This window comes from Manacus candei, unplaced genomic scaffold, assembly GCF_025592945.1.
Source record: "Manacus candei isolate 608988 ecotype Guabito, Panama unplaced genomic scaffold, ASM2559294v1 h1tg000084l, whole genome shotgun sequence".
Taxonomy (NCBI): domain Eukaryota; kingdom Metazoa; phylum Chordata; class Aves; order Passeriformes; family Pipridae; genus Manacus; species Manacus candei.
The window spans coordinates 2,694,747-2,711,897 of record NW_026138132.1 but is presented as its reverse complement, the minus strand read 5'-3'; the positions used below and the strand labels follow the sequence as shown (position 1 = coordinate 2,711,897).

General features: G+C 38.5%; 1 protein-coding gene across 1 annotated transcript in view; it reads left to right on the top strand.

The window, feature by feature from the left end:
* The window catches only part of EBF2 (EBF transcription factor 2), a 137,660-nt gene that overhangs the window by 117,425 nt on the left and 3,084 nt on the right, over positions 1–17,151 (top strand). The window contains exons 11-15 of the mRNA XM_051811853.1: positions 2,384–2,472; positions 3,178–3,243; positions 3,806–3,983; positions 6,301–6,486; positions 9,446–9,613. Coding sequence (XP_051667813.1) covers positions 2,384–2,472; positions 3,178–3,243; positions 3,806–3,983; positions 6,301–6,486; positions 9,446–9,613 — 687 coding nt within the window. The remainder of the gene's footprint in view (positions 1–2,383; positions 2,473–3,177; positions 3,244–3,805; positions 3,984–6,300; positions 6,487–9,445; positions 9,614–17,151) is intronic.

Here is a 17,151-nt window from a genome sequence, read left to right as displayed (position 1 = left end):
AAAAGCACTGGGACATAATTTTGGCGTATTTCTGTCTAATACACAGATAAATCCCTACTGATCCAGGAGCTCTTTTCTCAGTGGAAGTGGCATCGTGGGGGAGCTGTTTAAACTTGCTGGTGGATTCTATAGCAAGGTGTCATTCACTCCCATAAATGCTGCTTTTTAGCAGGATTTCACGACAGAGATATTTTTGTTTCATTAATGAGTGAAACTAGTAGCAGGCAATTTGGTTGCAGGCTGTACAGAAAAGCTTTGTGCTGAAAGACATAGTATATACATTGATTCAGAAGGGCTGAGTTCTTAGAACAATTCAGCACTGTCGAGAAATGATTTGCTTCTGTTTATCCATCAGGATGAAAATCTCCACGCCAATCCATTGGAAAAATGTTGGTTGAACAATGGCCAATTTCTTCTTCCCAAATTTAGCATTTTGCCTATTCCCATTAGCTATTTTTAGTGAACTATGTACATAGATATATGTTTGGATTCCTATATGTTTCATATTTCTTTTGCTGAAGATACATAACTCAGCTGATTAGATTGGTAATCAAGAAGGGAAATGGCACAAAATGATGTACAGGCTCTTGGGAGAACTGGCCTATAATTCTCAGGATTATTGGCAAAATAACCCACCCCCCAAAAAAAAACCCCTCTTCCCAAATGGGATGTAGATTCTGTGGCAGTTGAAATGTGTATTATTAAACTCCTTAAGCAAACCAGAATGGCTCCCAGTGGAGAGCAAAGACATTCTAAGTATAGCCAAGACTAAATTCTCAGGTCTGGGTTTTCTCTACTCAATTCCCACTTGATTATCTCCTGTAATATTTAAACTTCATGCCATGCCATAATTATTTAATAAAAAGTAAATATAAAATGTATCTCAGTGGGGAATATGACCTTTTACCTTCATGTTGTTATACCAGAGACAGACCCAGGCAAACAGAGAGCCTGGATCAGTGGAATAGTCTGTCTCACTTGATAGTTTCATCCTCCTGGTGCCTCAGATGGTTCTCCTGGAAGGAGCTGAGGATATTTTGGAAGATTCAATAAGTGCCACCAGCATCTCTTGCAATCAGGGGGTTTTCAGCTGTACCAGTCACCAGTCGTTTAAAAAAAACCCAAAAAAGCTATTTTTTTCCCAAAAGAATCACAAATGGTGCGAGAGGATCAAATCCAGCACCAAATGAGGGCAGTGCTGAAGGACTTGCACGTGTTACTTATTAAATGTGTCACGAAACTCCGAGCAGGATGCTCAGCATGAATGTGGGGTTTGTGTTCCAAGGCACACGCTGAAGGACAAGGGAATCCCAAGGAAAACATCCCCGGGGCTGTGCCGGTGCCCACTGCTCGTGCTGATGTGCCAGAGGCAGGCAAGGCTGACTTTTGGGGTCTGCACCCGTGGAAATTGGAGTCTCCTCCTGAACAAGCAGAAATGGGATCCTTATTTCCCAATTACAAACACAATTTGGCTGTGAAAGCACGGGAAGCTTTCTGGGATCGTCAGAGGGCTCTGCCAGCTCTTGCTGACTAAAGATCTGGGTCAAAACCTCCTGGTTTATCCACCAGAGATTCCCATCGTTCCAGGGAAGTGGGGATGTTTGCAGAACACAACTGGAGAGCTGAACGTGCCTAACGAAGAGCTGTGCCCTACTTTGGGGCTGCAGAACTTCGGGGGCGTGGGTGGGATGTGTTTATTGAAAAAGCAAATATCACACTCTGATTTCTGCCTCCACAACCAACAGCACGAGACCTGCTCTGATTTATGTTTGTCCCATAATTTGCTTTATTTCTGCCATGGTCAGTTTGTCCAGAGCAAACATGTTCACCTTGAAAAGAGGTATTTTGTGCTGGTGCTGCTGTGTCTCCCAAATTATTCATTCAGCCTTTGGTAGGTGGTGAGAAGTCAGAACTGGAGCAGTTTTAAGTGCAGAAGTCATGATTTCTTTGTTCCCTTATTGAGATAGAGCCATACAAATATATATTTTTATATATATTTATATATATATATTTAAAGATACATATGTCTCAAAGATAAATATATCAAAGAAATATATCTCAAAGGTGTATATATATATATGGATATATAATATAAAGATATATGTCTCAAAGATATATATATATCAAATATGTATATCTCAAAGGTGTATATATATATACATATCTCTCAAAAGTATATATATTTTTATATATATAGGTATCTCTCAAAGAGATATATATCTCAAATATATATATCTCAAAGGTATATATATATAGGTATATCTCAAAGGTATATATATTTATATATATAAATATCTCAAAGGTGTATTTATATATAAATAAATATATAAAAATAAATATATATATTCATATAATATTATGGGGTTTTATGTTTTCCTTCCAGCTCTAAATGAACCTACCATAGATTATGGCTTCCAAAGACTGCAGAAGGTCATCCCAAGACACCCTGGTGACCCTGAAAGACTAGCTAAGGTAAAATATTTTTAAGCATTTCACTCAGTCAAATAAATATGGGGGTTTTTTCACTTCTAATTCATAAAAGAGACAAAATTATGCCTTAAATGACAATCACATCTGGAAATAATTCCCCAATTAGTTGTAAGTCCAAACAAGGAGGTGATTGTGTGGAACCCAGAGGTGCCAGAAAATTTTTATCTGTTGGAGCTCCAGCACTGTCTGTGAACCTTTGCTGCTAAAATGAGAGTCCACTGCAGATATTTCCCCAGTTTGTGGTCACTGTGCTCTGCATTCATCCAGAGTGGCAAAAAGAATGTTTTGAATTATAGACACGTATTTATGTGTCTATGCAAAGGAATATATTGCATTATAGGCACATATTTACGTGTCTATGCACAAGAATAAATGGAAATTCAGTAGGGAACGGGCACATCCGAAATGTGTCTCCCTTTTTGAGGCTGGTGAGGCAGAGCAGGTTCAGGACTCTGGAGAGCTCCAGGTCAGGATGGAGCCCTGGGCTCTCCACAGCCACTGGCAGGGAAAAGGGATTGATAGTCTGGGATGTCTGGGAGACACTGGAAGGGGTTCCATTTTTCAGACACTTGGCAAATAATTCCTCTGTAAGGAGGAATTAAAACTGTCACCCAGTTTTCAGAGTGGCCACACACAAACATTGGTTTTTCTTCTGTTAAAAATGTCTCTTTTCTGCTCCTCCCCCAGGAGATGCTGTTGAAACGAGCTGCTGACCTGGTGGAGGCCCTGTATGGGACACCCCACAACAACCAGGTCAGGGGAGTGAGTGGGACATGGGCAGGTTCCCTAAAAACCCCTGGAATTCATAGAATCAGAGAATCAGCTGGGTTGGAAGGGACCTCTGAGATCATCCAGTCCAACCCTTGATCCAACCCCGCCGTGGTTCCCAGCCCATGGCACTGATGCCACATCCAGTCTCTGCTTAAAAACCTCCAGGGATGGAGAATCCCCCCCTTCCCTGGGCAGCCCATTCCAATGGCTGAGCACCCTCTCTGCAAAGAAATTCTTCCTGATCTCCAACCTAACCCTCCCCTGGCACAGCTGCAGACCCAGCCCTCTTGTCTTGCTGATGGTTGCCTGGGAAAAGAGACCAACCCCCCCTGGCTCCCCCCTCCTGTCAGGGAGTTGCAGAGAGTGAGGAGGTCTCCCCTGAGCCTCCTCTTCTCCAGGCTGAGCCCCCCCAGCTCCCTCAGCCTCTCCTCACAGCACTTGTGCTCCAGTCCCTTCCCCAGCCTCGTTGCCCTTCTCTGGCCCTGCTCCAGCCCCTCCATGTCCTTCCTGCCACCCCATTTCTGATTCTATGTCCCTCCCCCAGGACATCATCCTGAAGAGAGCGGCCGACATCGCCGAGGCCCTGTACAGCGTTCCCAGGAATCCTGCCCAGCTCCCGGCGCTGTCCAGCTCCCCTGCCCACAGCAGCATGATGGGCATCAACTCCTACGGCAGCCAGCTGGGCGTCAGCATCTCCGACTCCACCCAGGGCAACAACCAAGGTGAGCCCGCGCAGGATCCTGGGCACTGCACCCCAAAAATCCCAGTTACGGGGATGCCAAGGCAGCTCTGCCGCCCCTCCAGGGCTGATGCTGCTGGGTCTGCACCACCTTCCACTCACCACATCACCCATGGCTGAACCACTTATTGGGTGTATTTGATAACCAGAGGACATTTGATAACCAGATTTGATAACCATTTCACTGACCAGACAATGAAACAATTATTGAGCATATTCGATAACCAGAATATATTTGATAACCAGATTTGATAACTATTTAATTAACCAGATAATGAAACAGTTATTGGGTATATTCGATAACCAGAGTACCTTTGATAACCAGATTTGATAACCATTTCATTAACCAGACAATGAAACAATTATTGGGTGTATTTGATAACTGATAACCAGATTTGATAACCATTTCATTAACCAGATAATGAAACAATTATTGGGTGTATTTGATAGCTGATAACCAGATTTGATAACCATTTCACTCACCAGATAATGAAACAATTATTGGGTGTATTTGATAGCCAGAATATATTTGATACCCAGAATATATTTGATAACCAGATTTGATAACCAGATTTGATAACCATTTCAGTAACCAGATAATGAAACAATTATTTGGTGTATTTGATAACCAGAATATATTTGATACCCAGAATATATTTGATAACCAGATTTGATAACCATTTCATTAACCAGATAATGAAACAATTACTGAGCGTATTTGATAGCTGATAACCAGATTTGATAACAATTTCATTAACCAGATAATGAAACAATTACTGGGTGTATTTGATAGCTGATAACCAGATTTGATAACCATTTCATTAACCAGATAATGAAACAATTACTGGGTGTATTTGATAGCCAGCATATATTTGATACCCAGAATATATTTGATAATCAGATTTGATAACCATTTCATTAACCAGATAATGAAACAGTTATTTGGTATATTTGATAACCAGAGTACCTTTGATAACCAGATTTGATAACCATTTCATTAACCAGATAATGAAACAATTACTGAGTGTATTTGATAACTGATAGCCAGATTTGATAACCACTTCACTGACCAGATAATGAAACAATTATTGGGTGTATTTGATAGCCAGAATATATTTGATAACCAGATTTGATAACCACTTCACTAATGAGATAATGAAACAATTATTGGGTGTATTTGATAACCAGAATATATTTGATAACCAGATTTGATAACCACTTCACTAACCAGATAATGAAATAATTATTGAGTTATTTGATAACCAGATTAACCATGGTTTAAACAGTTTTTGAGCAGTTTTGGTAACCATATATATATAAAATATATTTTTATATAAATATAAAAAATAGAAATAATAGAAATATATACACATGCATGTGTTTAAACCATGGTTTAAACAGTTTTTGAGCATTTTTGATAACCATATATATATAAAATATATCTGTATATAAACATAAAAATATAGAAATATATATGTATATATATGTATACATATATGTAAATATATAAATATATGTGTAGAACATCCCACATATATATATAAAAATAATATATATAAATATATACAATATATAATATATATAATAATTTATATACAATCTATAATATATATAATATATTATATACAATATATAAAAATAAATATAATATATATTATATAATATATAATATATAATATATAATATAAAATATATTATATTATATATAATATGTTATATATTATATATAAAAATATATATATTATATATATATATATATATATATAAATATATATATCCCACATATATATACATTCTAGCTCACAAAAAAAGATAAACACAAAATATTGTCCGGGGGTTTTGAGTAAATTTAAGTTTTTAGTAAATCAAACCTCCTTACAAAAATACACATCAGTTCACTTCCAAAAGTCGACTTAAACCATAATATTGTTTAATTTGAAAAAACCACTGAGTTAAATGGTATTTGCTGGAATGTTTTAGTTAAGCTTGGTTGAAATGAGTCAGTTATTTAAGGGGGAGTTTAATTTTTTAGCTTGGTTTAAGTGAGTCAATTATTTAAGGGGGGGTGAGTTTTTAAGCTTGGTTTAAATGAGTCGATTATTTAAGGGGGGGTTTAATTTTTAAGCTTGGTTTAAGTGAGTCCATTATTTAAGGGGGAGTTTAATTTTTAAGCTTGGTTTAAATGAGTCAATTATTTAAGGGGGGGTTAATTTTTAAGCTTGGTTTAAATGTGTCTATTATTTAAGGGGGGGTTTAATTTTTAAGCCGGACTCATGGATGCATTTGGAACTGTTTCGCAGGTTATATCCGGAACACCAGCAGCATCTCCCCCCGGGGTTACTCCTCCAGCTCCACCCCCCAACAGTCCAACTACAGCACCTCCAGCAACAGCATGAACGGCTACAGCAACGTGCCCATGGGCAACCTGGGCGTGCCGGGCTCGCCGGGCTTCATCAACGGCTCTCCCACGGGATCTCCCTACGGATGTACGGCCCCGGCCTTCCCACTGTGCCTGCTCTGCTCCCTGAGTCCAGTTACTGAGCCCAAAAGCCCCCCGGCCTTCCCACTGTGCCTGCTCTGCTCCCTAATTCCAGTTATTGAACCCAAAAGGCCCCCGGCCTTCCCACTGTGCCTGCTCTGCTCCCAAATTCCAGTTATTGAGCCCAAAAGGCCCCCGGCCTTCCCACTGTGCCTGCTCTGCTCCCAAATTCCAGTTACTGAGCCCAAAAGGCCCCTGGGCTTCCCATTGTGCCTGCTCTGCTCCCAAATTCCAGTTATTGAGCCCAAAAGGCCCCCGGGCTTCCCACTGTGCCTGCTCTGCTCCCAAATTCCAGTTATTGAACCCAAAAGGGGCAGCAAGGGAGGGTTTAGGGAGCAGGGGTTGATTTGGGGTTTGGGGGGTTTGGTGCTGACGAAAAATATTCGTGTTCTTCAAGAGAAGGAGAGGAATAGTCAAGATTGTTTCTTTTTTCCTTCCTTTTTGAATCCTTACATGATTATTACTATTATATGTTATTGCATATTACACATTATAGTATTACATATATATATTACATATATAGTATATTATTATATGTTATTGCATACTACACATTCTAGTATTACATATACAGATATATTACATATATAGTATATTATTATATATTATTGTATATTGCACATTATAGTATTCCATATACATCTATATTACATATATAGTATATTATTATATGTTATTGCATATTACACATGATAGTATTACATATACATATATATAACATATATAGTATATTATTATATATTATTGCATATTACACATGATAGTATTACATATACATATAGATTGCATATATAGTATATTATGATATATTATTGCATATTACACATTATAGTATTACATACACATATATATTACATATATAGTATATTATTATATATTATATATCATTATGGATTATATCACTATATTAATATTACATATTACTATATTTTATAATGGACTATATATAATATATTGTTATATATTATAGATTATAGATAATTACATATTATATTATATATCATTATGGATTATCCATTATAGATTACTATATATGTCTATATATTATATATTGTTATACATCATAGATAATTATCAATTATATTTCGATTATATATCGATTATAGATCACTAGATACTATATATGACTATATAATATATATTGTTATATATTATAAATAATTATATATAATATTATATATCATTATGGATATTCGATTATATATGACTATATATTATATATTATCACACATCATAGATAATTATACATTATAAATTGATTAAAGATTATATATCATATTAATGATTAATATTATTGATATTAATGATTATATATAATATATCATTATATACTATATATTACCATATATTATATATCATATATGAATGAATGAACCACATATTATATAGTACTATTAATAATATATTATCATATATTATATATATCATTGTATATATTATATACAATATAAAATAGATATTATATTACTAGATATTATATAAATAGATATTAGAGAAACATATCCTTACACAAATTCCAAAGTGGCAAAGGCCACAGTGAGAAAGGAGGCCCAATTTGCAACTTTATTAAGCAAGTCACCATTACTTTTAGCACAGGGACTTTTCCAAAGCCTGGGCAAAAGCCACTGTGAAATAATTTTTATGAGCTTGAACACATCATCAATAACTGAGAGCTGAATTGGGGATTAATTTCCTCTGGAACTATATTCCCTTAATAACCAGAAATAGAACAGCGATAGAATTAAGCTCTGCATTTCTAGTTACTGGGTCTACCATGAGCAGTCACTCTTTATTTCATGCCTTGAGTTCCATCTGGCAAGAGAGTGTGTGTGTAAAATATATATATATATAAAATATATACATATTATATATAAAATATATACATATTACATATATAATATACATTAATATTTATTTATTATATATATTTTATGTATATACCACAAACTGTGATGTAGATAAATAATTAAATATATATTTTATATATGTACATATATAAAAACAAGATGAGCAATTACACCTATATTGAATTATTATAATTTAAATATTTACCTCCCCCATGGCTTGTGGAGGATCACACCTTTCCAGAAAGCCCCTGGTATCCCATAAAATACCATTTTATTTCATTTACATGTTAAGCAGAGTAGTGTTTAGGCCTGGATTAAAACCAGCCTAAACAGAGGGAGCTGTACAAGCTTCACCCTCAGATTAACATTCCTGTTATTATTCTGGAAGCTCAGCAAACAATTCCTTAACAAAGCACTGGACACATAATTTTTTTTTTTTTCTTGCAAGATGCTTCTTTAAAAAGAAGCCAATTTAGATGAAAATCTAAGAAACAGCTTAAAAACAAGGAAATTTTATTTTTAAAAGAAAATGGAGAGGGCAGAGGAATTACCAGCCTTCCCAATTTCCAAAGGCACCAAGTGGCCAGGCCATTACTGTTCATATTGATGAATATGAACATTTGATGACTTACCATTTTCTGGTCTCCTCACCCCTTCATTTTCGAAGATTTAAAATAAAATATATTATATAAAACAGAATTATATATAAATAAAATACATTTATTCTAAATATATAATATTTTATATATATTATACATTTAATAAATATATTTAATATATAAATATATTTAATATATAAATATATTTAATATATAAATATATTTAGTAATGTCTATAAAATATATATTCTATATATATATAAATATATTTAGTAATGTCTATAAAATATATATTTTATATATATAAAAATAGATATAAAAATATAATTCGAGTCTCTACAAGAACAAGACCTTCTTGAAGAGCTAAAACGAGGTGTTTTCAGCAGTTTTACCAAACTTCCACAGTTGCATTTCTGATGAAAAAAATGCCTTTTTTTGGTTTTTTTTGTTCCCTTTGCAGTGATGTCCTCCAGCCCCACAGTTGGCTCCTCCAGCACTTCTTCCATCCTCCCCTTCTCCTCCTCCGTCTTCCCCGCTGTCAAACAGAAGAGTGCCTTTGCTCCTGTCATCAGACCCCAAGGGTCTCCTTCCCCTGCCTGCTCTAGTGGCAATGGAAATGGGTTCAGAGGTAAGACATGCTCGAAATTGGACATTAAATTGATATTAAACCCCTGGCAGAGGCAGACACAGCCACCACCTGAGTGCCATCCCACTGATATCCCAGGGAAAGTCTGCCCAGGGAACTGGATTAAAGCAACAATCCAAGTTCACAGGATCATCCTAGAGTCAGTTGGGTTCCACCATGAGCAGTCACTCTTTATTTCACACCTTGATTTCCATCTGGCAAGAGAATGTGTGTATAAAATATATATACATTATATAATATATAAATTATATATATAATGATGATTATATAGATATAATATATATAATATATATAATATATATAATATATAATATATATCATAATTATATATCTAATATAATTATATATAGTATATATAATGATGATTATATATATAATATATATAATATATATAATATATATAATATATATATCATCATTCTATATCATTATATATATTATATACATATAATCATCATTCTATATATAACATTATATTATATAATGTATATATATATCAAAGATACATTACATTTATTTATTATAGATATTTTCTATATATACCACAAACTGTGATGTAGACCAATAATTAAATATATATAATATATATATTATATAATGTGTATATATATAAAATATACATTACATTTATTTATTATAGATATTTTCTATATATACCACAAACTGTGGTGTAGATAAATAATTAAATATATATATTATATATGTACATATATAAAAACAGGATGAGCAATTACACCTATATTGAATTATTATAATTTAATTATTTACCTCCCCCATGGCTTGTGGAGGATCACACCTTTCCAGAAAGCACGTGGTATCCCACAAAATACCATTTTATTTCATTTACATGTTAAGCAGAGCAGTGTTTAGGCCTGGATTAAAACCAGCTGGGTTGGAAGGGACCTCTGAGATCATCCAGTCCAACCCTTGATCCAACCCCGCCGTGGTTCCCAGCCCATGGCACTGATGCCACATCCAGTCTCTGCTTAAAAACCTCCAGGGATGGAGAATCCCCCCCTTCCCTGGGCAGCCCATTCCAATGGCTGAGCACCCTCTCTGCAAAGAAATTCCTCCCAAGTTTTTCTGTTTGGTTTTAAACCAGCAGGGGCCAAAATTCGTTTTCACCCCGAGAAGGGTCTGAGCTGATGGGGCACTTCAACCACAGACTGGTTTGGGTTGGGAAGGACCTTAAACCCATCCCTTTCCAACCACTTTCTCCTAGAATATAGCGGACTAGCAGCTCTTTCGTGAGGAATGGCTTCTCCTCGGGCTGCGGGGATTTGTTAAACACGGGTTAACACTCAGCTCTGCGCAAAACAATCCCGGCTCGAAACCCGCTGCGAGGTTTGGGCTCAGCCCGGGACTTGAGCCCCGCAGCCCATTTAGAGCCCTTTAAAGGTGCTCTGCGAAACAAATGTGGGCAGCGAGGTAAGAACGGGAACCTGCGCTCAGTTCTGGCTTTTAACAGGCTGCGAGGGGGGGAGCTGTGGCACATAAATGTGCTCCGAGTCTCCATAAAAAAGCCTTTATAGGGCCGGGGAAGTCATCTGGCTCCGTCAGCCTTCGCTGGGGATCCCAGAGCAAACCCGGCTCTGGGAATTGAGCCCAGCCAAGAGGCAGTGGGAATTCTAAATGAGCCCTACAAACCACACCTGCCGGGGTGGGGGGGGACAGAAACCCTCAGCTGGGCCACGGGGACTCACAGAAACTGGGATTATTTGGTGTCACAAGGAAATTCTGAGCGTGCCGACCAAAAACAATTCGGTTTTTAAAAGCCAGCTTAGGGAATTCTGCAACAGCTTCTTCCCCTGCCCCATTTCCATGAAAATCCGTGTTTTTCTAAGATCATCATCACCCCATTAATGAAAGATCATCATCACCCCATTAATGAAAGATTTTCTCCCTATTAATGAAAGATCATCATCTCCCCATTAATGGGCATTGATCTGCCCCTGTAAATCCACAGGTATTGTGTAGACAGGGAATATAATTTCTTTTCTCTGTTTAAGGAAGATGAACAGAAGGACTTCAGGCAATTTTTTTAAACTCTAGGTATAGAAAGTTTTGTTGGCCCAACAGTTAAACTATTTAGGAATGGGTTTACCTTTGTTAATGTTCTGTATGATGCTGGTGTCTAAAGAGTCACCATCACTACCCACCCTGCAGGTATTTTTTTTTCCCTTTTTTTTTTAGGGGGAAGTGTTTTCTGCATCAGTCATTGAAAGGGTGTATTTATTTCACTGCAATTTTATAAAAAAGGAGAGGGTTTTGCTGTTTTAGGGAACTGTTTCAGGGCGACGTAATTTCAAACTGTTTTAATTAAACATTTAAGTAGGAAGGCCCATTAAATTAAGAGCAGTTTGCTTGTTTAGCTTAAGCTTAATTTAAGGATAAATCAGTGTTTTCAGAACAGATTTAAATCTGCTTTAAACTTGTCTAACTGCTTTGTAGAGAAGGTCTAAATATTAAGAAGTTACCTGAGGTAGAGCTGAACATAAATCAGTGAGAAAAATCACTCAGATTGTTCCTGGGAGACAGAAAGAGGACAGATTAAAACCCAACTGACTTCGTATTTAATTTAATAATTTAAATTAAAGGAAGGTAAATCTGCTTAGCAAAAGTTTCCTTCTTTTTTAACCTGTCTATAAAGAGGTGAAGTACCAGAGACCATTTGGTGCCATTTATGCCACTTGGTGTTGACAACATGTTTGATGCAGTGATCAAATATGAGATCGATAAATCAGTGATCAATAAGAGATTGTAAAAATGAAGCTCTGATATTAAATATAACAAAATCTCCACGCTAAAACCTCACATCCATGAATTTTTAGTGACAAAAGCCCACTCCTTGTTCAGAATTAAAGTTCAGGGTTAATTAATGAGTTAAGTCAGGATACAAAGACCCGGGCATAGACAAATGGCTACAGAATTTATTGACCATGTCCCTTTTTTTTTTTGGTGGGATCTCTACACCAACACAAACATAAATATATTAATTTAAGGAGCTGTGGTTCCCTCACAAACACATCTGCCCAGGGTTTGTTACGCCAGGTCCTTGGAACTCCTGAACTCTTCCAGCCACGGAGGCGAATTCCAAGTGAAATATTGAAATGGCTGCAAGCTGGGGAGCACATGCCTTGGAAAGGCTCCAGGTACACAGAGCCTGATCTCCAAATGAACATTCCCACAGTGCTGACAGACACATGTGGCCAAAAACTCAACGGGAGGCTCCCAGAGAGGCTCCTTGAATGGACTCACTGTGCTGGGGCAATGGGAGACTGAGAATTCCTGCCCCCTCCCTGTGCCAGAAACCAGGAATGGCTGGGCTGGGCATGTAATTCCTGGTTTGTTTGCTGTTGGATCAAACTTGGGCATCAGCAAACAGAGCTGGATTGGAACAGCCAAAGCACAGTGAATATCTGCAGGTCCCTTCCCAAAGCCCATCAGGGAAGTGTTTTGACATCACCTCTCCATTTCCCCACCCATAATACGTGGAAAACATCCCCAGGGGGATTTTTTTAGCTTTAATGTAAAGTTTGGGATGTGTTTTGGCTACATCTTTTGTTCAAAGGCAGGTTTCCTGGTGATACAACCTCCATCCTCCTCACTGCAGCCTGTTGCAATGAGGATATCTGAAATAATAATATGTATGATCTAATTGTATATTTATAATTAGTAGTTATAGCCATATTTGTTATTATTATATCCATTAATTAATAGCAGCCCCTCAGAGCATGCCATTCTACTCACAAGCACTACTGAAAATCTAGAATATAACTTCCATGTGTGGTAACCACAGCAGTGTTTAAGCCTGGGTTAAAACCAGTCTAAACAGAAGCTTCATCCTCAGATCAGCATTCCCATTATTCCAGCAGTTTACAGGGAGAAGTTTTTTTTTCCAAAAATGTATTTTTGGAGAATTTGTTGATGCTCAAAAGCTGCTGGTAGGAAATATGTATATAATATACTTCTATATTATATATTAATACTTATAATACTTCTACTATATTAATACCTCTAAATAATAATGCTATATTAATATATTATGTGTAGAAATATATATATCTAAAATATATAGAAGTATTAACTAAGCCTGAAACTTGCAGCTCTGCTGACTTTGGGCTGCACAACAGCCAAGACATGTGGGATCCCCTTGGATAACCCCCCTTGCCACGTGTTCCTGCTTTTCCTCTCCCCCCTGCCATCTGCTCCACATTCCCACAGTGTAACAGCCCGTGGTAGGTAGGGAAGGAGCAGGAATTCCAGCCTGGCCCCCTCTGCCTTCCCTGTGCTCTCCAGACTGGGAGCAGGTGATTCCCAGCCCAGCAACCCTCGTGCCCGTGTCAAGGCTGTTTAGGAAGGGCCCTGGGAAGATAAGAAGTGATGGGACACAGGAATAAAACCCAACTGCCCAACCCACTCACCCCACTGATGGGAAAAGCAGGAAAATTGGAACCTGCTGGAGCAGATTCCCTTTGGCTCAGCACGTGAAAATGCAAAGCTCAGTTCCAAGGAACAGCAGGCAAAGCCCAGAAGGGCAGATATTCCATGAACCACCAGGATCTGGCCAGTCCTAGAGGTATTGGAGGTATTGGAGGCTGCTGCCCTAAGGAACAGCCTCCATTTGCACTATTCCCTAAATAAATCCAGGTGTTTATGCTGAAGGATCTAATTATTAGGATCTTGTCTGGAGGAAGTTAGGAGTGTCAGCAGCACTGGGCATTCCAGCCCCTTTCCAATAAAAGGCTGGGAAAACAGGTAACAGGAAAAGGAGTTGCTCTGGAAGCCTTGTAAGGGGTGGGATTTGTCAACACTCCAGACACAGCATCTCAAAATAACTCTCAGCAGAGACTCTGACCAGGTAAAAATGACAGGACTGATTCCACATTTTCAGCAATGTGCTCCTGCCTGAACCAGAATGATTCCAGAGCCCAGACAGGGATTTAGGTCTGCAAATCATATATAAACTATGTCAATATATATGAAAAATATGTATTTATCATCTGATTAAATTTGATACCTCAGAAGGATCAAGGACATTTTCCTGCCCTGTTTATTGGCAGAGGTAGAAGTGGCCCAGACTGCTTAGAAACAAATAAAACCTGAGGTGTCAGCAAGAAGTTTGAAATATCTCTCAACTAAACAAAATTTTAATTAACTAATTATTTTCTCATTTTTTGGGATGGTCATTTGAGTCGCTCTTCCCGTTTCACAGGCTAGACAAGAGCTCTATTTTTAATGAGAGAAAACAAAAATCTGCCTTTTCACTAAGAAAATATTCCTCCCTGTGAGGGTGGGGAGGGGCTGGGATGGAATTCCCAGAGGAGCTGTGGCTGCCCCTGGATCCCTGGAAGTGTCCAAGGCCAGGTTGGAGCAACCTGGGCTGGTGGAAGGTGTCCCTGCCCATGGCAGGGGGTGGGACTGGATGATTTTAAGGTCCCTTCCAACCCAAAGCATTCCAGAATTCCATGATTCAGCACTAAGCCCCTTCCCAGTTGTCACCAAATGCCTGTTGGAATTGCAGAGAGTCCTTTCCCACTCCAAGGCAGCATTTTCAAAGGCTACTTGTACCCACTAGGCTTATGATCATTATTAATTACACCCATTAAAGGTGCCTATCACCACAGCATCTGGGTACTACCCGTGTTTGATTATTTATTTATAAAAAAATTCTCCAACCTTGTGACAATTTTAATCAAGTGTTTCAGTTGATAATTGCAAGCTGTCAAGGTTAATACAATAAGGCTCATCTCTAATTCTTTTTCCATTTCCCTCCAAGAGGAAAAGAAAAAAAAAAGAAGAAGAAAAAAAAAACCCTCTGGGATAATGACTGTGGTTTCTATATTCCCAACTCATCTGGGAGTGTCCTGCATTGAACCACCTTTATTGAAAAGTTACATCGATTCAATATATAGTAATACAGGCAAAAATAATTACAGCTTTGCTTGCAGTGTAAGACCTTAATCCAAACCTCACAAACATTCAATAAAAAGCCATCCAGGCTGGGAATAGGCTTTTGACAGTGCAGCCCCAACGGGGGGTGGAGGTGGGGTGGAAATGGGCAGGGGAGGGGGTGTGAAAGGAGAGGGAAGCACAGAGCAAAGCCTTTGGATGAGCTGGGGGAAGCCAGGGGAGAATTCCAGGCAATATTCCTCAACTGACTTGGCCTTTGTTGCAGCAGGAGATGAAATGCCAGTGACACAACTGGGCTTTTCTGGGTTATTTTGAAGTCTTACCTGAGTTTGGGCTCTGGCAGGGTCATCCTGGCAACTTCCAAGGAGCACTTACAGCCTGTAATGACAAAATATTTGAGCTGGGGGTGCAAAAGTGAGGAGAGGAAAAAGAGGGAATTCTCCTTGCCCCGGAGGAAAGGAAGGGAGGGAAATTAGGGATCAGCAGACCCGAGGGGTAACAACACACTCCTGAGTGCAGTTCTGCTGCTGCCATCACTAGTTTGAGTCCAGGACTGCTGGATAATCATGGAATCATGGAATGCTTTGGGTTGGAGGGGACTTAAAGCTCACTCAGTGCCACCCTCTGCCAAGGGCAGGGTCACCTTCCACAATTCCAGGTCTCTCCAACCTGGCTTTGGACACTTCCAGGGATGAGGCAGCCACAGCTTCTCTGGGCAACCTGTGCCAGTGCACATCTTTTTTTTATTTTTTATAATTAATATTTTTAATTATACAGTAAAAAATGTACTTTCTCTTCAATCTAATGAACTTCCCAAAATTCTGCATCTGCAAGAATGAAAATATTTTTAAAGAGATGTGGCAGAAATTCAGGCTGGGTCTTTGCTTCTGTTTGCTGGCTGAAGTTTCCCATGCTTAAAAAAAAGTGGAAACAGCTTTGCTAACAATAAGAAAAAAGCATTTATGCCAATATGGACTTAGTCCCTTGGGAGCAGAGTTTAAACTACGCTGGCAACAGCCCCTGGATGTCTCAAATTAAGCCATGCTTAGCCATGCCAGGGGCTGCAGCAGCCACAGGCTGACCCTGTGCCAGGAGAAAAGGTTCCCCCAGGTAGGGACTGTGCAGGTGCTCCTGGATTTGCTTCAGGCAGAAGACCTGGCCAGGTTTGTCAGACACAGGGGAGTTTAAATTCCAGGTTAGTCAGACACAGAGGAGTTTAAATTCCAGGTTAGTCAGACACAGAGTTTAAATTCCTGGAGCCAACCTGGCTGATTTTGCCTGAGGCAGGTGAGGAGGATCCTGTTCCTCTGGGATACCTGTGGGAAGCACCACACACTCCCCTTCCCTCTTCCCCAGCCCAGCAGAGCCTGGAGCAGGGCAGCAATCCAAGGCTCCATCGAGTTTCTAAGGCATGTGGTGAATCTATAGGGAGAAGGCTCTCCAGCCATCAGGATGAATTTTGGGGCTTGGGGGTGAGGAGAAGGAAAGAGCAGCCTCTTAGTGTTGGCAAAAAAAATCTCTCTTCCAATGCACAATACCCCGAAAAAAACCCCACAAAAACTAACAGGCTTATAAATGTTTACCTGTTTTATTTAGGGTTATGTATG